This window comes from Myotis yumanensis, unplaced genomic scaffold (assembly GCF_028538775.1).
Source record: "Myotis yumanensis isolate MYYU_CA2020_CCGP unplaced genomic scaffold, mMyoYum1.0.hap1 SCAF_9, whole genome shotgun sequence".
Lineage (NCBI taxonomy): Eukaryota > Metazoa > Chordata > Mammalia > Chiroptera > Vespertilionidae > Myotis > Myotis yumanensis.
This window is the reverse complement of record NW_027223760.1, coordinates 31900548-31924748: the sequence shown is the minus strand read 5'-3', so window position 1 is coordinate 31924748 and position 24201 is coordinate 31900548. Positions and strand designations below refer to the sequence as shown.

At 51.1% G+C, this 24201-nt stretch overlaps 1 protein-coding gene across 1 annotated transcript in view; it reads right to left on the bottom strand.

Moving 5' to 3' along the window:
* Positions 1 to 147: 147 nt before the first annotated feature.
* TBXAS1 (thromboxane A synthase 1) overlaps positions 148 to 24201 on the bottom strand; it is a 153568-nt gene continuing 129514 nt past the window's right edge. The window contains exons 11-14 of the mRNA XM_070424019.1: positions 8274 to 8365; positions 4227 to 4364; positions 2580 to 2742; positions 148 to 371 (exon numbers count right to left, since the gene is read on the bottom strand). Of these exons, the coding sequence (XP_070280120.1) occupies positions 297 to 371; positions 2580 to 2742; positions 4227 to 4364; positions 8274 to 8365 (468 nt within the window). The 3' untranslated portion in view covers positions 148 to 296. The remainder of the gene's footprint in view (positions 372 to 2579; positions 2743 to 4226; positions 4365 to 8273; positions 8366 to 24201) is intronic.

The window sequence follows — 24201 nt, the reverse complement described above, 5'->3', positions numbered from 1 at the left end:
CATCCTGAGGCCAGGACAAAACCCCAAGTTCTCAGTCATTTTGTCAAAGCTACAGTTTCACTTATTTATCAGCAATTCCTTATTGAGAGAGGGGGATCTGTGGTTCAAACACCATTGGCAAAGACAAAACTAAGTGTAACAAACAAACGTTTATTAAACATTTAGGAAATGTTACGGAAATGACCTCTTTTATACTTGTATGCCAGGCACCCTTTAAATTACTTAGGTGACGTTTCCCCCAAATCCGAATTTCCACAAGGCTTTTCTTTGAATTAGAAGGTGCTGTTGTAACTGTGTCAGCGGGAGACAACCTTGATGTAGACACCATTTTTTGGACTTAGGGCAGATTTGGATTCTAGCTGCAGTGGTACCTAAGATAGAGGAGATTAAAATATTTGTCACAGTTAAACACAACCACAGGAAAACATTCTTGGAACCGGGCCTGAAGCAGGGTTATGGAAATTCAGCTGAGGACTCAGAGAGTTGAGCCAGGAGCGAGCAATGCAGCCTCCCATCAGGACCCCTCGGACCCAGCAGAGCTGCCTCTCCAGGACTAGGCACTGGGCCCTGCAGCACTGGTGCTCATCCCCCCTTTCCTGTGTTAATAATTCCCATTTATTCTCCCAAGAACCCTGCAAAAGAGGTGGTAGTGGCTCACTTTGCAAATGAAGAAATGAAGGTTCAGAGAGGCCAAGTGACTTGTTCAAGGTCACATGACTAGAAAATAGAGAGCCAAGCCTCAAACTCTTCTCATCTCCATCTCCCTCCCTGTGCCCAGCCAGACACTGAGCAGCCGCTCTGGGAAGGACTTTGGGGAGTTGGGCCTCATGCTGTTCCCTGCTCAAGTGTGCTGTGGTCTGACCTCAGTGCCATGCAGAAAGCTTTCCTTATGTCTCACAAGGAAGATCCCTGGTGGGCTGGGGTCTTGGAAGAAACACCAAAGCAATACTTAAGAAGCAGGATAGCCCCTGGAGCCATATGTAAAATGATGGTTCAGTGGCTCACGTGAACCCTTTCGAGGAAAGGAGTCACCAGGCCTTACTACTGGGGCCTCGGCAGAATTGTCAGATGTCTTTGAGGATTATAGTTCAGATGGGAGACCAGTTTTATGCCCCAGAAGCAAGATGGTCTAGACCTGTGCTATCCTGTACGGTAGCCACTAGCATTATGTAGCTGTTGAATGCTTGAAATGTGGTTAGTGGAAAGAGGGGCTGAATTTTTTATTTGATTTCATCATTAACATTTAAATAGCCACACGTGGCTAGTAGCTCCTGTACTAGTGCAGGCCTAGACAAACTAGAAACACCATTGGACTTCAAACAAAGGAGGTCATTTGGGGCTAGCGAAGTCAGGGAGGGCTTCCTGGAGGAGGTGACTCCTGAGGTGGGTCTAGGAATGGGAGAAGCCATGTGAGCAGAACTTCTCAGGAGTCACTTCGGGATTTGAGGCAACACCCAGGAATGTGGAGGATGGGACTAGACTTGGGGTGGAAAGTTGAAGAGATGACATTCCAGGTCGGGGCAGTAGCCTGAGCAGGTAGAACGCTCTTAGAGTGGGAAGTTGGGGTGGGGAATGTAAAATGGGCTCAGATAAGTTCTCCCCAGATCAGCAGGCTCCAGACTCATGGCTGGTTCTTGAGCTGGGAAGTTCCAGGCATAAGCAGTGGTTGGGGACATTGGTCCAGCCACTGTACTGTATGTCAAGATGAAGGGTAATGAGGCAAACCCCAGAAGGAAGTCTTGCACAGGTGGAAGACGTAGGGCAGTCAGACCTGCCTTCTTTCTCTGTTCCCTCATCTGCTTTGGCTCAACTCTGTGCTCCCAATTTGTCCCTCCTCTCTCCAGCAGTGACCATCAGAACTTGGTGGACATTTTCACATCCAATATCTTTTTTAACCCAACTGAACTCCTTATTCCTCCTGGACCAGCACCCACCCCAGTCTCCCTGTTTGCTAGAAGAGAGGGGCAGTGCCACTCTGGATCTAGAAGTTGTCACCATCTGTCACTGTGTCCTTATCTGTCCCCTATGCGCTCTGGTCCAGGTCTACTGCTGTGCAGGGGAGTTCCAAAAAGGCATGGAGGAGAGCAAAGTTCCGGTTGTGTGGGGAACAGCTAGCCCCTTGCAGACAGGCTGCTGGATGTGGAGGAGAGGGAGGGCTTGGGAATGAGCAAGATCTGATTTGAACCCCAGTTTCTTCACTCTCGCTAGTCATTCATTTGCTTGTTGATGTTTGTTGAATGAGTGAATGAGCATCTGCCATGTGCCTGGCATTAAGCTGGGTGCTGAGGCACCGAACAATAAATATGACAAACTTTTGTTCCCTGTCCTCACGGAGCCTGTAGTCCAACTGTTTGACCTCAGGCAAGTTACTTAACCTCTTTTTAGCTCCTCGTCTGAAAATGGGAATAATAAAACCTACTTTGGATTCTCTTTGCCAAGGAGGGAAGGGCTATAGCATCATGAGGGCTAACCCTACTGTACAAAGAATAATAATAATAATATTAGGCCAGCTGCAGTGCAGACAACGCGGTGAACACGCCTGAGCCTGGAGCAGCAGGGCTCACCTGCAGGGGGCTCACCTGAGTCTCAGGGCAGACTTCAAACCGGAACTTGCTTAGGAGGTGGAGCAGCGTCAGCTTGACCTCCAGCAGCCCCAGCCGCACCCCGAGACAGCTCCGGGGACCCGCTCCGAATGGCAGGTAGGTGAAGGGTCGCCGGCACCTCTGGGCCTCGGCCGTGAACCTGTGAGGCAGCGCAGTCAGGGTTGGCCCAGGACACCCGCCTCCACTTCGGGGCCTCTTCAGCCACTCGGTCTGGCTGAGGGTCCCCTACATCAGAGGTGACGATCCTACCAAGCGGGCCTAACCACCAAAGGCAACAGAATCCCGTTTTCTCTTGGGCCTGTCCCCAAACTATGGAGCTGGTGGCTGCTAATCCCTGAGCTTTCGTTCCACCCCCCTCCTCCCTTCCTGCAAAGGCATTTTGAATGAAAAGAATCACCTGGACAGTCAATGTTGCCCTCCTGCCCTCCTACAGCCCATCATGCTGTTAACGAGCCTGCGGGCTCACTATGACCCAGAAAGGTAAGAGCCTTAAAGAAACCACAGCCCTTACCTGGACCCTGGGCTCCACCTTGTCCATCAGCCAGAGGTGACACCAGCCATACTTTCTAAGAAGGGTCCCCGGGCCCTGGTCCTCCTCTCCTGCCCCAAGGCCAGGTCCTGCCAGCTGTCCTTGCCCCTCTGGTTCAAGCAGTGAAATTGAACTACTGGAGGCTGTGGTACTTGAGCCACGGAGGGCCTTCCTTAGAGGAATTGCCTATCTGCTACACATGGCAGCGTGTGCCACACGTGTTCTGTGGCAGTAAAGCTAGGCGACAGCCACTGTTGTGTGGTAGTCAGCTCACATCTTACCACCTCCACACTTTTCTGGGCCCAAGGTACCCTGGACCCCCCATCCCCTTTTTCAACTGAATATTAATGCAATGTTTGTTTCAAAGATGATGCTATAAGCCCAGCGGCCACTGTTTATGGTTCCCGATCTTTATTTCCAGGAGCGGCTGTGCAGCAGAGTATAGTATTTGTCTAGGCCCCACTGCCCACAGCTTCCCTGTGGCTGGTTGTAGAGCTGGGGTTGGGTCCCCGGGAAGTTGGAAGCGCTGAAGGTGGAGCCCACCTGCTGCCTGACCAGCCCTCCCTGGCCAGATCGCACAGGAAGGGATAGAAATGCGTTCTTTTGAGGAGGGGCTGTGGATATCGGTGCAGACATTTTAAGCCTGGGAGCCTAGAAATGAAGTGTAAACAAGGGACCACATCCCACGTAGGGGCAGGAGGGGGTCCAGGTGTGCCATGTTAGTCACTCTAGCTGGTTCTCATGGAGAAATTGTGTTGATCTTGTTTTGGATCAGACTCCATTTTTTAAAAAGGAAAAGATGTTGTGTTACTTTCCCGTGCACACCTGAAATATGATCTGGTGTCCTGTGTCCTGGTTTGAACAAACAGAAGACACCCACTTGAAATTGCCTTGTTCCTTGCATGCAGTGCTGCTAAAATGCTAACTCTCTGGATTCTGTTTGGGGCTTTTAAAAGTGGTACAATATGATTGCCTTGGCTTTTGACAGGGGACAATGGTACTAGATCTTTACCAAATCTGGGTCTCCAGGCAGCCACCTACAGTCTCCCATGGCTCACCTCCCTCAGGGGCCCATTTGAAGGGGCGGTGCTCACCTCTCGGGGTCAAAGGCCTCTGGACGTGGCCAGTGCTCGGGGTCATGGTGTAAGGCGCCCACAGCCATTTCGACCACTGTGCCCGCGGGAATGCGCTGCCCCAGCAACTCGCAGTCCTGTGCCGCCTCCCGTGTGAACCTGGATGGGGGGGGGGGGGGGCGCCAGGAGGGAGGGGGGAACAACGGGTCACCCTGGCCTTGATGCAGAGTAGAGATGAGGAGAGCTAGGGTGGGGCGATGCTGGGGCAAAGGGGTTCTGGGTCTGAAGTGTGGAATGAGGGACAAGGGAAGAGGAGGCCCTGTCCCCTTCGGGGGGTGACCAAGGCCTACCCACCCCACCCCATTAAGTCTCTACTGCCCAGGACCCTGCAGCCGCGGCCAAGCATGTCAAACTCAAAGGCTAACAGAGGGGCCAAATAAACAAGGCATGTGGCCTGTGGGCCACGAGTTTGACATGCTTGCTCTAGGCTTTTTAGACTGGCCTGGCCCTTGGTGAAAGCGCAGTCACTGCTCCTTCCTTCATCCAGCCTGAAGCCCATCTTATGCCTGGGTTGGGGGCACATGGGTGCCTTTGAAGGGCTTATTTCTGGTGAGGGTTTACATGGCCACACCCTCCCTCACCCCTCACTTTACCTAAAGGAAATTTGAGTTTGAAAATCTGTTCCCCATTCATTGTCTGTGTCACTATGGATAAGTTCCACCAGAGAGGAATGCTTCTGGTCAGATGGTTTATTTTATCGAATGGCCATGGCATAATCCCTTTTATGTTCTATTTTTAAGGGCTAGACTCTCTATGTTTGCATATGGACAGACAATTTCTGGAAGAATTCCTAAACTGCTCCCATTATCTCCTCTAGGGGATGGGTCTGGGGTGGAGGATGGCAGGGCACCAGGCTGACAACTTTTTCTTTGGATCCTTCTGTGTTGTTTAGTTTTTTGGGGTATTTTTTAGGTTATAAGCATATTGTTTTGGTAATATAAATAATTTTTAAAAAATTAAAAATAATCTATGTTGGCTTTTGCTTCAAGTGGTAGGACTGGGCTTCCCTCAATATCTTAGAGGAGATAAAATTATTATATTAATTATAGCTATAAAAGATATTAACAGCAACTGCAGCTCCTTGCAGCATTCATCACTCTGTTATGAGCGTTTAATATAAGAGTCAGGAACCTGAGAGGCAGGGTTGTGGGGCCCCATTCAGATCCTCAGTTACTAATGCAGTTAATATGTGTATGTATCTGGGAGCAAAACCCCAGTTTTGAGCAGGAAGATGGGGGGAGGGGTGTACAACCTCAGCTCAAAAAGGATCAAACAAGCCTACTCCCTGGCCTCCCTTCTTTGTCATCTTTACCGGAAATAGCTTGGACCTGGATGCAAAGCCCCCTACAAAACAGAAAACAGGGCCTCCCTTCTGAACATGGTGGCCTCTCTGGCTCGGTTAGGCTGCATAAAAGGCCAGAAAAAAATTTCTGAATTCTACTGCATAGAAATTGGACTCACATTAATAACCTTTCAATAAGAATTATGTTTTTCACAAGGGCCATTCTGAGTTATTTTTATAGATGAGGGTGTCAGTCAAGTTATATCAGTGCTTGGGAAAAGCTAGCAGGCTTTTTCTGAGATTAAAGGGATAATAAAATGGAATAGAAGAATAGAATTAGCCTAGACTAGACTAGAATAGAATAGAATAATAAAATTCTCACTCTCTTTACATTCACCTCAAATCCTATGCCTGGGCCAAAGCGAATTGGCCTCTTGTTTGGGTGAGAATAATGAAGGTTTGCCTGTCTCATTTTTGTTGTTTGATAACAGAAATCAGCAGAGCTCAGTTTAAAATGCCAATGGAGTAGGGGTAGAGGAAGGTCAGGCCCAGGAGATCATGGCATGCCCAGGGTTGGAGCAGGACTGGAAGCTGGCCACTAGACTCGAAGCTCAGTGCCTCTTGCTCTTTACCTCATACCTTCCATGGCAGGCTGCTCAGAGGGGAGCGCGTTTTCCCATCACTATCCCACTGACTCTCACTGTACTCCGTGGGGCAGGCGGAGCAGGCACGTGTGCCCATTGAACACTCAGGACACAGAGGCACAGAGCAGTACAGGACTTACCCAAGGTCACACAGTAAACTCAGGGCTGGGCCAAGACTGTCCTGACTTTATATCTAGACCAGCGATTTTCAACTGGCGTGCCATACGACTTTTTAAAACGTGCAATACCTGACTAGTCAGGGGCCCTGACCTCTTTTCCCTTAGATTGTCAAATTAAAAATTGTCAACAGCCAACAATAATAGCTGTCCAGTGTGAATGAATAAAAATTATACCTATTTTTTTGTCAGACCTGCAAAAATTATACTTTTTGGCATGCCACAGAATTTTAGTAATTAGTTAATGTGTGCCATGAAAAAGGTAGAAAATCACTGGCCTAGACCCATTCTGTCAGTATAGGTCACTGCACTATATGACTTTATGGGAGAATTTTAACAAATGCATCCAGGTACTCTGGTTTCTGTCCTGCCCCGGAGTGGGAGCACCAGTGTGCTATTTCCCAGGAGCGATGCTGTTGCCGACTTGCTCACATGGTGCTGCGGGTACAGGCCAGCAGGAGGACTAGAGAACTGGCCGCGGCATTTTGTGTTTAAGAGCCTGTTCATTTTGTCACTCAACACGTCATCTATTCAAGGTCTGGTGATGAATTTTTGATTGGGTTTAGATCCAGGAAATGATGTGTCTTTGATGAGTTTATACACTTTCCTCCCCCTAGAGAATACGACTGTTCAACTCAGCTGAGTTCCCCCTGTGCCAGGAGCCCCGGCACCCCCGGGCCTGACCTGGGACACCAGTGTCTCTGGGGCCCCCTAAAGGCTTCTTTCCTTTTGACGGTCTTTGTTGTGTCCCTGAATGTCTTATTTTGAATTTTCTTTTAATGTGTTTAGCAGCCGCCCAAGTTCTATTAGGAGGACGTTGGATATAAATCATTAAAAAACAAAGATTGGATACAGTTTGCTTTGCGGCTCCCTCCAAATCAGGGAAGGCCCGTGGAGTCACTCCTCACCCTGGCCCCAGGGGAGCAGGCAGGCCTGGCGTCACCACTCCTCCCAGACAGGTGATAGAAGCCTTGTGTGCTCAGGGACCACGTATCATGACTCACACCCTGGTATTCTCTACATTTGCTCTGGGCCTGAACATATTGGACAATATCTACAAACATACTCTCTAGTGATGTTTTTGGAATATAATTTCAAGATACCTGCAAATCATCCACATTTTCTTATATCTCCTTGTGGTTTATTCATTCATAGAAATGTGGATGGACTTTATTGTGTGGCTTCTGATTCTGGAGCCTGAAATCTAGACCTGAAGGGAGACCCGGCTCCACGAGATGCCTGGTTTAGGGGGACTTTGAAAGAAGCAGGTGGCCTGGTTCCTGCTCTCAAGGCGCCACAGGCTAGCGTGGCTGGATGTACAGTGGAGACATTTTACAGAGCAGCTGAAATGTGTCCAAATATAACACGAAGCATAGTTAGGGCCGAAAGTGCCAGGGAGGGAGGCAGTGAGGAACAGTGCGGTGTGGCGCAGTCAGACCTTGGCTTGGAACTCCGAAGACAGAACAGGTGTGGGCTGTTGGGGACCAGGCCTTGGCAGCCCCCCCTGGAATGTCAACTCCAAGGGCACAGGTGTGTCTCTGTTTTGTACGTGGCTCATTTCCTAGTGCATGGCACAAGGCAGATGCTCAATAAAAGCTGCTGAATGAAGGAAGGAAGGAATGGGCCAGGGGAGTGGCGAAAGCCATCTAACGCTGGGAGGCCAAGGAGACCAGCTTGGGGTGGGGAGGAAGGTCATGTTGAGACGCTTATTGCTGTGGTTACTGCATGGAAGGCATTACACCTGGTGCTCCCAGGGGATACAAAGAAACGTAAGACTCAGATCCTGCCTCCAAGGAGCTTGAGTCCAGCGTTGGTGATAACGCAGGTAGTGGCAGACTGGACAGGTGAGGACCCCAAGCAGTGATGCTGAAGGGACCTGGGGCGCAGGGTGGGGGTGCGAGCCTACCTGAAAGCCGGTGGGTACATCCTCAAGGTCTCTGCGATCACCATGTCCAGGTAGGGCAGGCCTTCCTGGAGGCTGCAGTACTCAGGGGCCATCTGACCGAGGGATGTGACAAAGGAAGAGTGTCGAGTTAGACCAAGTCACACAGCCTTCTGTCTTTTCCCTTCACGTTAGAGTCCTGCTCCAACTTGAGCAAACACTTAAATGGAACCCCCACCAGATCCAAAGCTGACATCACCTCGATGGCATGTGATGAGCGCCCCACATGTCCTGTTGAGCAGAATGTCCTCTGTGCTTGTTTCGTGGTGCTACTAGTATATTATTGAGGCTAGGCAGGCCCAGCCAGGGGCTGGGGTCTCTGAGTGTCATATAGAGAAGTTCAGTTATGAAACATCGTTGGCACTTATGGAGTCCTAGTGGTGCAGCAGGCTATGCATTGTATAGACACTACCTTATTTAATCCTCCCAGCAAACTGGCCAGACAGCTAGTAAATGAGGCAACTGTGGTTATAGGTACCAATAAAGTTATAAGACAAATAGTGAAATAGAAAAAGAAGAAAGAAAAGTTTGCAACACTTATAAAGGATTAATAAATAGTAACAGAACCCAAAGAGCTAAGAAGAGAAATTCATTAGAAAAAGGGTCAAAGGCTATGAAGAGGCAAAGCACAGAAGAAGAAATACAAGTTGTCATGATAAGAATACAAATGAAAACCATGAGAGTCCATTTGTCACCTATCAGATTAGGAAAAGTTGGGAAATACTGATTAGATGCTGGGGGAGGGGGAGGTATGGAGCTAATAGTACCCCATGTTGGGGAACCCTGACACCCCCTGACGACTTCCACTGCAGTGGCACTGTCCTGCTCTGGCCCTCACCCTGCGAAACGACATTGACCGAAATGACATTATTCGAGGACCCGCCGAACTGAGTGTGTTCGGCACAGAGGTCTGAAGGTCTTTGAGGGGTCGCAGCCTGCTGTGGGTTTGGGTGAGCCTGTTTGAAAGAAAATGTGCTAAGACGGACTAAGGGATATTTGTATGATAAAGTCAAAGTCTTCATTTATTCTTTTCCTGGAGGAGCTTTTAACTGTGCTTCTAAGCTTTTGGCTCAACTTGCACATGTGAGCATTAGTGTGGCCCAGCAGTTCTGATGTGGTGGAACATGAGCTGCAGCGGACGGCTTTTAATACAGATGGATGCTTGGGCCCCGCCAACCTCATTTACTTATTCATTCAACCCAGGGAGCGTTGGTCCACACTATTGATTTGATTATTGGTCTGAAGGGGAGCCTGGGCCCCATCTTTTCTTTTGAAGTCCTTCCCTCCCCAGGTTCTCGTGTGTAGCCTGAGGGGTCAGACCACTGCTAGTCTTCCTGTCTGTCTGCTACCCCAGGATCCTCCTTTCGGGATGGGGTGGAGGGAGGCGCAGGCCTCTGTGTTTTCATGGGACTATGTTTTATGTCCCCGTCCCATTTACAGACCAGCCTACTCTCTGGGACCGAGTTTTGCCGGCCTGTAGTTCTTTCAGGAAAATCTGGGACAAAGGGGTTGTGAGCCAATCCTGCCAGCAGAGGGCAGCAAATGTATGGCAAATGGGGACTCCCCTGGAGGCTGGGCCCCAACTCAGAATCATAAGTTAGACCCAAAAGGACCTTAGAAATCATGAATCCAGATTCTTCATCATAGAGGTGGTAAAACAAGCCCCAGAGAGGGAAGCCATGAACCTCCAAGTCACACAGATGGAACTTGGAATGGAAACCCAAGTGTTACTCATTCAGCAATCCCTCAAACACCTAGTGTGTGCCAGGTGTGGGGGGCTAGGTGCTGGGATCCAACAGGATCAAGTCTCTGCTCCATGGGGAAACAGACTCCTAAGTAAGTCCTTATACTGACTGTGGGCTTAGGAATGGGAACTATAGCTCTTTTTGGGGAGCTCATTTATTTACTTGTTCATCCAACCCAGAGAGAGTTGGTGCATACTATTGAACAGGCACTGTGCTAGGCACAGGGGCATTACTTTGAGACCCACTGAGTTACAGGATGGGAGCTGTGGGAGAACTGACAAGGGGCACACATCCTGGCATTTGGATGGGACAGCTGCTAGAAGGAAGTGATGTGTAAACAGAGATCCTTACAGTGAATAAGAAGAAGCAGGTGAAAAGTGGGTGGGATTGTTGAGATGCTGGTTCAAACCAATAAAAAAAAAAAGTCAATCACAGGGCCTTGGACCCTGTGGGGATATTCTGTGTGCTTAGGAACTTATGGTTTATTTTTAGTGGGATGATGGTATGGTGGGCGTGTTTTAGAAAAGAGCCCTTTTCTTTAGAGATATATACCAAAATATTTACAGACAATGTGATGAGATGCCTGGGATTCCTCTTTGATGGAAGTGGGGTAGGGTGGGAGTCACATGAAACTAGAGTGGCCATAAGTTGACTCTGGTTGAAGTCAGGTGATGGGTATACCCAGGGTTTATGCAATTACTCTTCCAATTTGTGTAGGTTAAAGCTTTGTTTCCGATAAAGTTAAACTACTAAATAGACATTTAAACAGCGGGAGTGGGTGGAACAGCCTCTGCAAAGACTCTGAGCTGTGTTAAAGAATTAAAAATGATTGCATTGGGTGGCCGAGTGGGAGAGGGGACACTGGGGGCTGAATCTTGGACAACAGGGAGCAGGTCTCCAGGCACAGGAGGCAGAAAGGCTCCCACCGGGGCAAGCCTTCAGGCAGCATCAGAAGTCAATGAAATGTGGCGGGGATTGTACACAGTGGTGGAGGGCTGTCAGAAAAGCAAGGCAAAGGCCATTTGCTATGTGGGTTGATAGGCTACACATTTTTCTTTGCCATCTAGAAAAAACTAAGAGTGAAAAAATTGGCGGGTAGAGGAGAATTCACGAGAAGTGAAGAGGAGAAGGAAGGGATGCTTAGTCAAGGAAGTGCTTTTCCTTGAAGAGCGGGCTGGCCGCTCACCCCGAGTGTTGAAGATGGAAGCAGCGTCTCACAGGAAGGAGGCTGGACCGTGGGCTGAGCGTTCCTGTGCTGCCGGCCTGGGCCTGCTCAGCCCCCTGTCCATCTGGTCAGGCGGGATCTGCCTGCCTGGAGTGTCGGGGGGCCTTGGGGGGGTCTGAGCAGAATATTCTCTATGTCCAGACAGGACGCATGTGAAGCATCTTCCAAAAGATGACTTAAAAAGTAGTCCCTATGGTTCGTGCCCACCCAGGGATGCCAAAAAAAAAAAAAAAGTGGTCCCTAGAGGTTTTCCCTGACTCTTGCTGCACAGACCAAAGAACTCAGAATCAGAACCAGGAGGACTCTTAAAGTCAGCCTGCCTGCTTCCCCCACAGGGTGTCCTGCAGCCTCGGTCCTTGATCGTGGCCCTGCCTGGAGTCGTCACCAGGTTCAGCTGGGGCTCCATCCTGGATCCATGGCCCATCAGCTGTGGCCTTGGGCCAGTTGCCAAGGCAACATCAGCAGGTCACCTGGTCTGTAAGTTGGGGTCATGACAGTTCCCCACCCATCTCTAGGGCAGGGTGGACGAGCCGGTGAAAGGTCTCTGGAAACTGAATGTACCAAACAAGCTGATGATACTTCTGTTCGGACATATTCAGTAGCAGGGAGCTCATTTCATCGGGAGGCCCTCCGTTGTGTACGAAACTGTAAGGATTCGTCAAAGAGGAGAATGATTCTAAAATCTGATAGAGTTTACTTCGGCTGGGGCTTACTTCATAGCATAAGTAACTGCCCTGAGAAGGTTGAAAATCAGTATTAAATATTTACTAATACTTAACATTGGGAAATATCGACTAAATACTTAATGGATAAATATTGGGAAAAATAGAAATTTAAACAGTAAACTGGATCTTTGTGTTGTGGTTTACACTCCCAATCCAGCATTCCTTCATTTCTAGGGAGGTTTTTTTCTTCTGCGTTTGATTTTGAATGGGCAGTAATTCGAATTTTATTTTGAAGGTTCTTGGTTTCTTAGTGTTTAGATCATATAGGTTAGGATCTGTAAACCGATATCTAAATACAATAAGTAAACTGATGGTTAAAGGAGCTTCATGGAAAATCTTTAGATAAAGCCCTTGAAGAGAATATCATACTGCTCTTTCCTATTAATATCGCTTTGCTACATTTAGATTATTGTGTACATTTTCTCTGTAAGCCAGACACACACACACACACACACACACGCACACACACACACACACCGAGTCACCCACATCTACACACACACCCTAAATATGATGTGGAGTGTACATGAGAAAAAGAAAATAAAAAATGTCATTGCTTTCAAAAAGATTTTTCCCAGCCCTAGCTGGTTTGGCTCAGTGGATGGAGCATCGCCTGCAGACTGTAGGGTCCCAGGTTTGATCCCAGGTTTGATTCCCATGAGGGGCACGTGCCCAGGTTGCGGGCTCAATCCCCAGTAGGAGGCGTGTGGGAGGCAGCCGATCTCATCATTGTTGTTTCTATCTCTCCCCCTCTCCCTTCCTCTCTGAAATTGATACAAATATATATAAAGAAAAAATGATTTTCCCCAGAGCCCTGGCCTGTGTGGCTCAGTGATTAGAGTGTTGGCCACGCACCGAAGGGTCGTACTTGAGTTACAGGTTTGCTTCCCACCCCCAGTTGGGGTGCATGTGGGAGGCAACCAATAGATCAAGCAGGTCAAACTCATGGCTCACGGGCCACATGCCTCATTTATTTGGCCCATGTTAGCCTTTGAGTTTGACATGCTTTCAATAGATGTTTCGCTCGCTCTCTCTCTCTCTGTCTCTTTCTCTCTCTTCCCCCCTCCCACCCTTCCTTCCACTCTCTCTGAAAAGCAATAGAAAAAATATCCTCAGATGAGGATTAACAAAAAAAAAAGAAGAAGAAGAAGAAGAAGAAGAAGAAGAAGAAGAAGAAGAAGAAGAAGAAGAAGAAGAAAAGAAGATTTTTCCTGGAGATCAGGGAGCTAATAGGAATGTTATCATTGTCCTATTTTGCTAAAGGAAATAGAAACAGGGTGGCTTCAGTTTTGTGCCTCCCAAGTCGCAGCAACAGCAGCCTGAAGCAGTGTTGATGGGTGCTTCTGCCCCCCCGCCCCCCCGCCGCCATAGCTCTATGTAAAGCGGGCTGAGCCATCCCAGCCCTCCCTCCCCTCCAGGAAGCAGGGAACTTGAAATCCCTTAGGATGCAGCATTCTAGCATCGGGACAGCCACGGGCCATGCAGCCAGATGAACAGATTTCCATTTGCTCTGATTCTCCAGGGGACATAAGACTATAACATGAAACCAGTCCAGGGGAGTGTGGTGACATTGGCTTTGCCCTTTTGCCCACAAACCCAGAAGAAAAGCCCCTCCCCTTGCCATCAGTCTCCAAGGAGGGAGTCCTCGGGCGAGGCCTGAGCAGGGCCTGGGCTCCTCACTGCCCAAGTCTCGCAGCAGAGGCACTGAGGTCCTTTCAGCTCTGAGATTCCGTAGACATGGCTAGTGAGCGGTTTCAGGCTTGGAGCAAGAGGCAATGGGGGGGCGGAGGTCATGGTTACAGTGGGGCCGGAGAAGGGTCTTTCTCTCAACAGCGCTGGCTTGCCTAGCCAATGCCCAGAAAGTCCTACGTGCTAGTTTAAAGAATTTGGCAGGTTTAGATGCAGACATGCATATATCAGAAAAAGTAATTAGGAAAGTATATATAGCATCTATTTATATCCACTTTGAAAGGAAAGAGACAGACTCATCTCACATAAACACATGGCTTATTCCAGGTGCTCTGTGCTCTGAGGTCCAGGCCATAGAGATTGGTGGGGCGGGGGTGGGGGTGGGGATGTAATGCAAGAACATAAACCAGCCTGTGTGTGCGCGCACACACACAGTCAGCACTCACAGCCCATGGCCCTGGCTTGAGCTTTATTGATAGCGCTCGCCCCGCAGGAATGCCTGTCTTTAGAGATCTATAATAATAGCACTTGCCTCCTGCCATACTTTACTGCCCAAAGGACTTTTACATCCATTGTATCGTTGGTCCTCACAACTGCACTGTGAGGTGTTAGGGCAGTTTTTCTTGCCTATTTTACTGATGAAGAAAGCAGAGATTCAGAGCGGTCCATGGCTTGTCCAAGGTCACACAGCTAGTAAATGGCAGAGTCAGAACTAAATCCAAATCTTCAGATGCCAAGCATTTCCCATCATGCCGTACTGCCTAGACCTCCTCTCCTCTCCTCCTTTCCTTTCCTTTCCTTTCCTTTCCTTTCCTTTCCTTTCCTTTCCTCTCCTTTCCTTTCCTCCCCTCCTCCCTCCCTTCCCCCGTCCCTCCCTCCCTCCCTCCCTTCCTCCCTTCCTTCCTTCCTTCCTTCCTTCCTTCCTTCCTTCCTTCCTCCCTCCCTCCCTCCCTCCCATCTTTCCTTCCTTCCTCCCTCCCTTCCTTCCTTCCTTCCTTCCTTCCTTCCTCCCTCCCTCCCTCCCTCCCTCCCTCCCATCTTTCCTTCCTTCCTCCCTCCCTCCCTCCCTCTCTCCCTCCCTCCTTCCTTCCTTCCTTCCTTCCTTCCTTCCTTCCTTCCTTCCCTCCTTCCTCCCTCCCTCCCTCCCTCCCTCCCTCCCTCCCTCCCTCCCATCTTTCCTTCCTTCCTTCCTTCCTTCCTTCCTTCCTTCCTTCCTTCCTTCCTTCCTTCCTTCCTTCCTTCTTTCCTTCCTTCCATTTCTGGAAGCATAACATACATACAACAAAATACAACACAAACAAGAGTGTAGCTCAGTGAATTTTCCCAAAGCAAGCACACCTGTGTAACCAGTGTCAGCTTGAGACACGGAAGATCTCCAGAGCTCTGAAGCACCCGCCAGGGTAACCATTCCTGTCCTCTCGCACGAAAGATTACTTTTGTCTTTATAATAACTTTACATATGTAGGTGTTTGCATCTGCCTTCTTGTGCTCAATATTGTGTCTTGAAAGTCATCCGTGGTCTGGCATGGAGGGGTACTGTGCCCACTCTCGGCGTGCTACGTCACCATCTGTTCCTTTCTGTACGTTTGGCTGTTCCCAGTGTGGGGGTCATTATGAGTAAAGCGCACATTCTTGTACGTGACTTTTGGCGAGCAGATGTGCACGTTTCTGTTGGAGATACACATACCTAGGACCAAGTTGCTGGGTCACAGGGATGTGCATGTTCAGCTTTTGTAGATATTTTGAACGGTTTTACACATTGGTTGTACATACTGCCTAAAACTTTAACCACGAATCGGCCGAAAAGCAGCTTGTCACCACCCCCTCCGGTACCTTCTATTTTCTCTCACTGTGGGTTCCTCCCCTCCTCCCTCTGCCCGCCCCCCTCCAATGGGCTGCAATCTAACCACTATCTCTATTCCGGGAAAGGGTCAAGAGAAAAAATAGTGCATTATTTGGGGAGCTGAGTTATTTATTCCTATAGTATGTGTGTGTGTATATGTGTAGGGTGGCCGGGGTTGGCAAATTAGGAACATCTAATTACCTAATTTCTAAAAGTTGTCCCAATTATCAGACACAAGCAGTCATAAGCATAAAACATACACTAAAATCAACTAGATCTGAGTCTTTGGGTTATCTGCTGCTTTTTAATATTTAGGATTCTGTTCTCTCCATTGCCATGGATCATTCACATTGATTGTATATAATGTTTAAAGAAATAAGCCCTTATGTAAGTGACAGTTAAATCACCCAGCTCACTTTATCTGCATTTACTTTGCAGACAAATTCTTCTTGTTCCCTGTCTCCCAGGTAAATGTTGGATACCTGACATACATTTTGCAGAGCTGGAGGGTTGGGAGGGGGAAAAAGAGATAAGATACAGTCACCTACCATACAACTTATTACATATTTGGGAAACCATATACTTGTTCATCCAAAGATTTATTATTGGGTAACAGGGAGCCATCGAAGCTTTCTGATGAGTGGAGGTAACACTGAAAGGGGTATTTTGTGACCTTGCAATGATGCGTAGGCTGGATGTTTGGAAGAGCTTGGAAATGAGACAGGAGAGACTACGCGATAGTCCAGGCAAAAGCGATGAGCTCCGATTCCAGCGTCCGCCTCGGAATGGGAAAAGGGGTTGAAAGAGAGAAGCAATCTGAGCAGTCATCTCCATCTTGGCTCTCCCTACTGATGCCAGGGCCTCCCCCCCAGAATACTCAGTAGTAATTGGTGTGGATTGGGGGGCAGGAATTGGTATTGTCTTAAAAGCTCCCTAGGATATACATTATAATAAGGGAAGACTTGCCAGGGGAGGTGTTTTTTAAAAAAAAAATAAAAAAAATATTTTACTTAAGTAATATCTGTCTTACTTAAAGGAGGTGGGTCTTTGAAGATAAGGGGTCAGGGAGTGACGAGATGAGAGTGATCCCCAGGTTCATTCCTGGGTGGACAAACCAGGTGGGTCTGCCTCCGCCAGGAGGAGCTCAGCCTGGCAGGTGTGTGGAGGGTCCTGGGGAGATGAATGAGTGCTCTGGGATGGGGGTGGGAAAGAAAGCTGGATGCTGAGGGCTGAACCATAAGGACTGTCCAGGGACAGGTGACAGAGAGACTGGGAAGGAAGGGACCCCAGACAGTGTCACCGATCTCCTGGACACATCCAAGGAGATTAAGAACTAGGAGAAGCCACTGCATCAGCCAACTGGGGGAGGGAGGGGTTGCCAAAGCCAGCATCAGCGGGGTTGAAGGATGGGCAGGGGGAGAGGGGATGAAGCAGGAGGGACCGACACACCCTCCTAGGAGGTGTGCTACAGAGCAAGCCAAGGGGAGAAGGGTGCTGTCATGTGGCTGGGCCGCAAGGGAAAGGACTTCCCCTGTAGTTACTGAGGGCGGAATCAGGCCCAGTGGTTAAGTCCCAGAGAGAAAGACTTTGACTCAATGTAGGGAATGGTATTTAAATGAAAGGAGAGGAAGGGAGAGGGAGAGAGAGATAGAAACATCAATGATGAGAGGGAATCACTGATCGGCTGCCTCCTGCACGCCCCTACTTGGGATCAGGCCCACAACCCAGGCATGTGCCCTGGCCAGGAATCGAACTGTGACCTCCTGGTTCATAGGTCCATGCTCAACCACTAAGCTGCGCTGGCCAGGCCAAATGAAAGGAGCGTAACAGGGAACTAGACAAGCCCCATGCCCACTGGAGATTTCCAAAAGCTGTTATTGAGCATCTGACAAGGTCTCTGTAGGATATTCATGGATCGCTCACCAGTAGGAGGTGGCATTGGGCAAGTCCATGGTGCCTTTCACATCTGGGATGGTCTGATGCATCACAACCTCCCCCTCTCCCCCAGGGACAGCCTGCTGCATTAGTAGATCCCGGTCACTCTGCCAGGCCGAATAAATGTCACAAATGTCACAGGAATGTGGAGAGTGATCGACTTGCTCTATTTATCCCCCACCCCCACTCCCACCCAGCCCCCAGCCCCAGCCCCCAGCCTTCCCATCCTTGGTCCTGTGTGCATGGCGTTGATAATTCAGTCTGAGTCAGGGCCCAGGTCACTCACTGTTTGGGGAATGGTAAACAAAGATAAGAGCTTTAAGCACTGGAATTTATTTTTTATCCACTCGGCCTAAAAGCCACTGCATGTTAAATTTAGAAGGCTGATTCCAGACCCCTCCCGCCCTCCGGTTTCCTGCCTCCTCCTCAGTGCCCATGCTCAGAACAGAGGCTAGCTGACCATGAACCTGAAATGTGTTTGGAGAGCCCGGGAGCCTGTAGAGGCCGCCTGCCTGAATGTTTATAAAAACGTATCATCTGAGGGCCTGGAAGGAACGGACTGTTTCCTCGGAGAGCTGGCTCGGCTTCCATTCCAGCAGCAGCCATCGCTACCCAAATATTCACCCAACCGTCCTCCCCGAGCAGGGAGGTGCTTCGTCTCCCACTGCCGGGAGGTGAGGTGCTCCCCAGGGAAGTACCGCGTTTCAGCAGCCCACCTTCCAATTTATTTACAAAGGTCTCCCTCACGCCTGGGCATCTATAACTGAACAGCTCTCTCTCCTATGTAGGTTAAATCCCTTTGCAACCAACTCCAAGAACCTGTAGAAATCCTTTTGTTGGCCGGGAATGCTGCGGTATTGAATATTGTTAGAAATAAATGAGCCATTGTCTGGGCTGAGAATTTTCTGGTTAGATAGAGATCTCCACTGTGATACGATTTATTGTAGCAGGGCTTTGGGGTTTTTGCCGAGCTCATTTTAAATTCCCTATTGCCTGCTCAGTCCATTTTCACATCTTAGGATATAAGCGGGGAGGGCAAGCTAAAAAAAAAAATGACAAAATCTCCTTTGCCCAAAAAACCATGTCTAATGACCTAAAGTGGCGCCTGGAACTACATTTTAACAAATGCCCAGAAGTGAGGCACATCTGTTGGCCAGTTGAGGGCAGGGTCAACCAGTGCTCTCAGCTGTCAGGCGCGGAGAACAGCCACAGGATGATGGTAAAATAGAGAAGAGCGGAGGCCCAGGACTTACACCAGCTCAACCCTCTCACGTTCAGATGAGGAACCACAGCCCAGAGGGGTCGGGTGACTGGCCCTCACTTTGCCCACATCGAAACCCTCACTTATTACTCCTTTTAAGAGAACAAATAAGTCCATTAAACCAGATAAAATATACCCAACCCGAGCTAAGAGTAAGTTTTGGAGTTAAAAATCAGAAGTCTACAGAGCAATTTATCATTTTTCTCATTTATAACAAACTCCTGAGATTTTGAATTTCACTATCAAAATGGAAGGGCGGAGATGCGGCATCCGTCAGCTCTGGACGGAAGACGGCCAGTCAGTAAGCCTCCCAGGGTTAAGTCAGCTCATCTGTAAAATGGGCAGCAGTCACACCTCGAAGCTTGCAGTGAGGAATCCTCGTAAGGTGCCACATTGATAGGGTTTCTTCAGAGGCTCTGTTTGTAATTCTTCTGCTTTGGGGCATGAGAGAGGAGCATAAGTAGCAATTGTTCCTAAACCTGCTGTTTAGAGACCGTGTGGGTCCCTGTCAACATGGGGGCACCCAGGAGAGACAGGCGTGCTGCTGAGAATTAGGAATTCCATTGGGGCCGCTTTGGGGGAGGTGCTAATGGGAAGTCCCCACTCCTGTCATCAGAGGAGGGTGGAAGATTCTAGGAGATAAACCCTGCAGCTGAGCTTTGGCTGGGCCTGGGAGATCTGCTTCAGCGCTGGCTCGCTCCAGGGACAAGAGTAAGGGGGTGGTGGCTATAGGTAGACCCAAGCGCAGCTGGAAACCGTGACACCTATGCCACCACCCCCTTTCCTGGACTCGGGGGTGGCCGGGGGTGGGCTCACTGGGAACAGCCTGCAGGACTCAGTGCACCCCACTAACTGGGGGCCTGCTCACAGGCCCGAGCCAGGTTGTGCGGGTGAGGAAAGGGAGCAGTCATGTTCTTTGAGCATCGATGGGGCTCGGGCTGCAGCTGCAGGGAGGCCAGGGGCTCGGGAGCCCACCAGAAGGCAGCAATGCAGGGGGTCGAGGCCCTGAGGCACCTGCATGCAAGCACCTCTCTGCCCGGCCAGACTTGGGGCTGGTGGAGTGGGGAGCTGCTGGCGGACAGGACACCAGGTTTCTCGAACTCCGTGTCCTCAGGACAGGCTCATCCTTCTGACTCCCTTGCCTGTTACCTTGAGCCCTCAAGAAGGAATGAAGACCCTCCCCCCATCCTTCTGTGTAGGCTGTGGACGAGTCCTGATGGGGGGTGGGGGGTGGGGGGGCACATTCCCAGCAGGAGCCTCTCACAGCCCATCCGTCTGTTTCCTTCCGGCCCTCAGGGTGCTTGTCCCTGGGTGCCTGTGTGGAAAGCCCTGGGTGTGCACAGAGCTGATAACCTCCGTCTGCCAAGAACGGAGAGCACGCCTCTCTGCCATCTTGTCTGATCCTCACAAGACTGCACTTTGCACAGGAGGAGACGGAGGTGTCGGGAGCCCGGGCCGCTGGCCCCCGGCCACACAGCCAGGCCCCGGACAGCAGGGCCACCTCTCAGCCGCACGGCCCTGGCTTCCCACCTGCCCCACCTGAGGCAGTGGCCCTGTTCCTCTCTCCATGGCAGGTGGCTCTTAGTGGAAAGGGCTCCTGGGCAAGAATGGCCTCCGCAGCGGCAGGCTGAGTGTGCACAGGCCCAGGGCCGTGGCTGACTCGAGCTTCCCGCGGCTGTGGGCCGTGTCCACACAAAGCCCTCTCCCCGCCTCTCAGAGCTGGTGTGCAGATAAGTGAGAATGAGGCTCCTGGGGAGGGAAATGCTTATAAAATAATCAGGGTGGGAGGGGCCTCCAGCATGTGTCTCAGAGCCTTGGTGGCTGCTTTCTGCCTCTGTCTGCTGGGTGCAGGCCGGCCACAGGCGAGGGGGAGCTGCCCCGGACGGCCGGCAGGTGGTCCCCGCTCAGCAGTGGCCTGCCAGACCCTCCCCCTCATCCCAGATGGGGAGGCTGTCCTCCCTGAGGTGGGCATGGAGGGGAGAAGGGCTACCCCATTCCATCCTTCCTGCACGTGTCCCCAAAGCCCGCAGGCAGGGGAGGGAGGGTGCCGGAGGCTCCCCTGCAAGTGAGACCCACACACTCCATGTCTATGGGAATGGGGGTGCTGAGTGCTCCCAGTCAAGCCCCTCTCCTCCCTTCCCCCATCTGCTGGGCAAGCTGGGCCTGCAGACCCCAAAACATCAGGCAAAAGCTTCAGTTAGGGGTGTCCTCTCATCTGGACAGAGCTGCCTGAGCCCTGGGGGCTTCACCCCAGGCCCCACCCTGGGCCCCACTTTTGTTAACCTTTCATATAGGGGCTGTTCTAATGTGGGACTAAACCCCGAGAGGATGACTGGCCAAGGGGGGCAAGCCAGCTCTCCCCACGCCGCTGAGAGAAGGTTCTCTGTTTGTGGTTTCCTTTCTTCTTGCGTTGATTGATGATTTTATTTATCTTAGGGATCTTGCTGACAGATCCTTTCTAACAAGAATTCACCAGTCCTGCAGGTCCCCTTCCCAACCTCTGGGCCTCCCTGATATTTACAAACTGCCTCTTCCATCCCCTGACCGGCGTTCTGCTGGGCATGGCCTCCGAGTGCCTGCTGTATACCCGCGTTGTTCTAGGGGGAAGGGGAGGGGAGATGCGGACAAGCCCAGCAGGCCCCCTGCGGAGGAAGTGTGGGCGCCCTGGGAACACACGGTGGCATCCTGGGGCCACGGAACTGCCCGGGGTGGGGGTTGTGGGATCGGAAATACTTCACAGAGAAGGCGAGGCTTACGCCGAAGCAATTTTCAAAAAGCATTCTGTGTTCTTTCACACAGAAACAATAAAAGCACTTAAACAAGGTTTTGGAACAAAACTGAAACGAGTTCTATCGCAGCCGCACATTTACGGCTGTTTTATTGGAACGCGTGCTCTCTGCGGTTCACGCCTCCCTGCCTCACGCCGGCCACGTGGCGGCCCGTATATATTGGCAGCGGCGCGCGTTAATTACGGCAATTTGTTTTGGCCGCGGATCTTAAGGAATCGTTTGTTTCCTTTGTCTTCCGTGTCTGCTGCTCCCTGTAGCACTCCGTGTGCCCACGGCCCCAGTCCACTCCCGTCCCCCATGCCCCCTTCCCCTCTCCCCCCTCCCACATACTGAGGCTTCTCCCAGGGACCGAACCTTAGGGTGGGGCAGGCGGGGTCCCTCCAGGGGCCAGAGTGACAGGGTCATGGTCACGCAAGGAGGCCCTGAGGGGCGGGACTAGCGGCTGGAGAGATTTTTGTAGGATCATGGTCCAGGCAACCAGGGGTCAAGTCCATATCCATGGACCAGGTGGTGGCAGGAGTGGGGGCAGGGAGGGAAGTGTGGGCACCGGGGGGACAGAAGCAGCCCTGAGAGGGTGGGCTTGGCTGAGCAGGGCCAGGCCTATTGCAGGGCCCTGTTGCCTACCCTCACAGGGTGACAGCAGATGGGCCCCCAGCAGCTCCTGGGGTGACAGCCTCACAGCCTTGGCGGGTCCAGGATAAGAGGTCACAGGGGTCAGGCTTAGAGGGGTGGGGATGACCCCCCACAGACCTAACGAAAAAGGTTGGGCTCCTTGGAAGACAAGGGGGTCATCTGTGGCCACAGAGGAAACAGGCCAGAGGCCAGCGGCCCTCCAGCTCCGCGCTTTCCGGCAGCCACTCCCACGGGGCACAGGCTGTTTGTCCGGAGCTGTGTGTCCTGCCCGTAAAGGCTGCACCCGTGTGTGCGTCCATGAGAGAGGAGGTCAGCTGCGGCCCTGCAGACGGCCTCTGCGTCTCCCCGAGCCACAGCTGGAGTGAGGACCAGGAGGCAGGGCACAGGACATGCAGGTGCACCGTGGGGACCAGGGAGAGGAAGCCCGGCCATGGGGGGCCGAGAGCGGAACCAATGACATCTCTGGAAGAAGGGAAAGTTCTGCGGCTACACTGCGGTGGGCACAGGGCGAGTTCCACTTGTATCATTTCATTGAATTTTTACTGTACGGACGAGAACACGGAGGCTCAGAGGGGTTTGTGTGGCAGATCACTGGGCAGAGAGGGGGAGACCGGCAGAAGGATGGAGTGGGGGGTGAGTGAAAAGCCACGTGTACGTGATTCCAATGGCGAGGACAGCAGCAGGCAGAGATGACCGCACAGGAGGCCTTACTCTCCCTCATTCAAGCGGGTCGTGCCAGGGTGCACTCTCCACTCCGAGGACTGAGGGCCAGCCAGAGGCAGGTGCCTCGTTAGAAACATAAACCCAGCGGGAGGGTGTCCCCGGTCCTGCCTGGGACCCTTGGTTGCTGGGATCGGCAACACTCTCTGAAGTCCTCAGATCTTGGCTATTGGATCATTTTGTTGGTCCCTAGCAAACTGCTGTCCTGGACACATCGGAGGGCCAAAGAGAGTTTTGCTGGAAGGGAAGGAGGGTAGAAAAGTTCTGAGCTGAAAGGGAGGGGCACCAGGAGCTGTGCAGTGGTGGCTCAGGAGTGGCCCAGAGGGACCCTGTTTGTGAGGGGAGCAACATGCACCCTGGGTGGCATCGAGGCTCAGGGACGGGCGAGGAGAGACCTGTGGAAGTGGCGTATGTCTGTCTACCTAAGGTTTCTGAGATGATCTGTAGAATAGGAACAACAGGAAGATTTGCAACAACAGCAGCAAAATAAAAACGAATGTTTCCGGAGAGCCACTAGCTGCGGGCTCCACGCTTACATGTTATCCCAGCTCATCATCCCCAACCTAACAGAGCAGGTATGATTACATCCCCTTCTGACAGGTTAGGAAGCTGAGGGTTAGTGTCCCGTGGCTGGCAGGGGGTTCAGCCTGGCTTTGAGGCGCAAGACTGACCCAGAGCCTGTGCTCTCAGCCCTCAGCCTGGCTGCATCCAGGCTGGGCGAAGGTAAAATTGGTAGAGGGCCACGGGGCCTGTAACACACCGTCTGTGAGTCAGTCCTGCTGTGAGCGTCCTCGCTTCGCACCACCCTGAAGAGGTGGGTCGTGGCTCCTCTGTGCTGAACCCTGGGGGGTGAGGGGGGCCTGGCAGGGAACCACTTTCAACCCCAGGGGCTCAGGCAGGAGCCAACTTTCAAGTTTGTTCCATGGGATGGTAGGAGGGAGGGAGCCCAATGGACTTCTCTTTGTAAACTGATTGACTACTGAGCTAATAGAAATATTGGAAGGAGCCCCTAAATTTGGATTCTGCAAGCCCAGGTGAACTGTGGGAGACAGAGCAGAGGAGGAAGCGTGGGTTCTGATAAGGGGCTCTGGAGACCATGTGTTTCTTTGGAAATGGCCTATCACAACTGGAAAGAAAAAGCCGTGGAGTGTGTGTGTGCGCATGGAGAGGATCTAGAGCAGCGGTTCTCAACCTGTGGGTCGCGACCCCTTTGGCTGTCGAACGACCCTTTCACAGGGGTCGCCTAAGACCATCCTGCATATCAGATATTTACATTACGATTCATAACAGTAGCAACATTACAGTTATTAAGTAGCAACGAAAATAA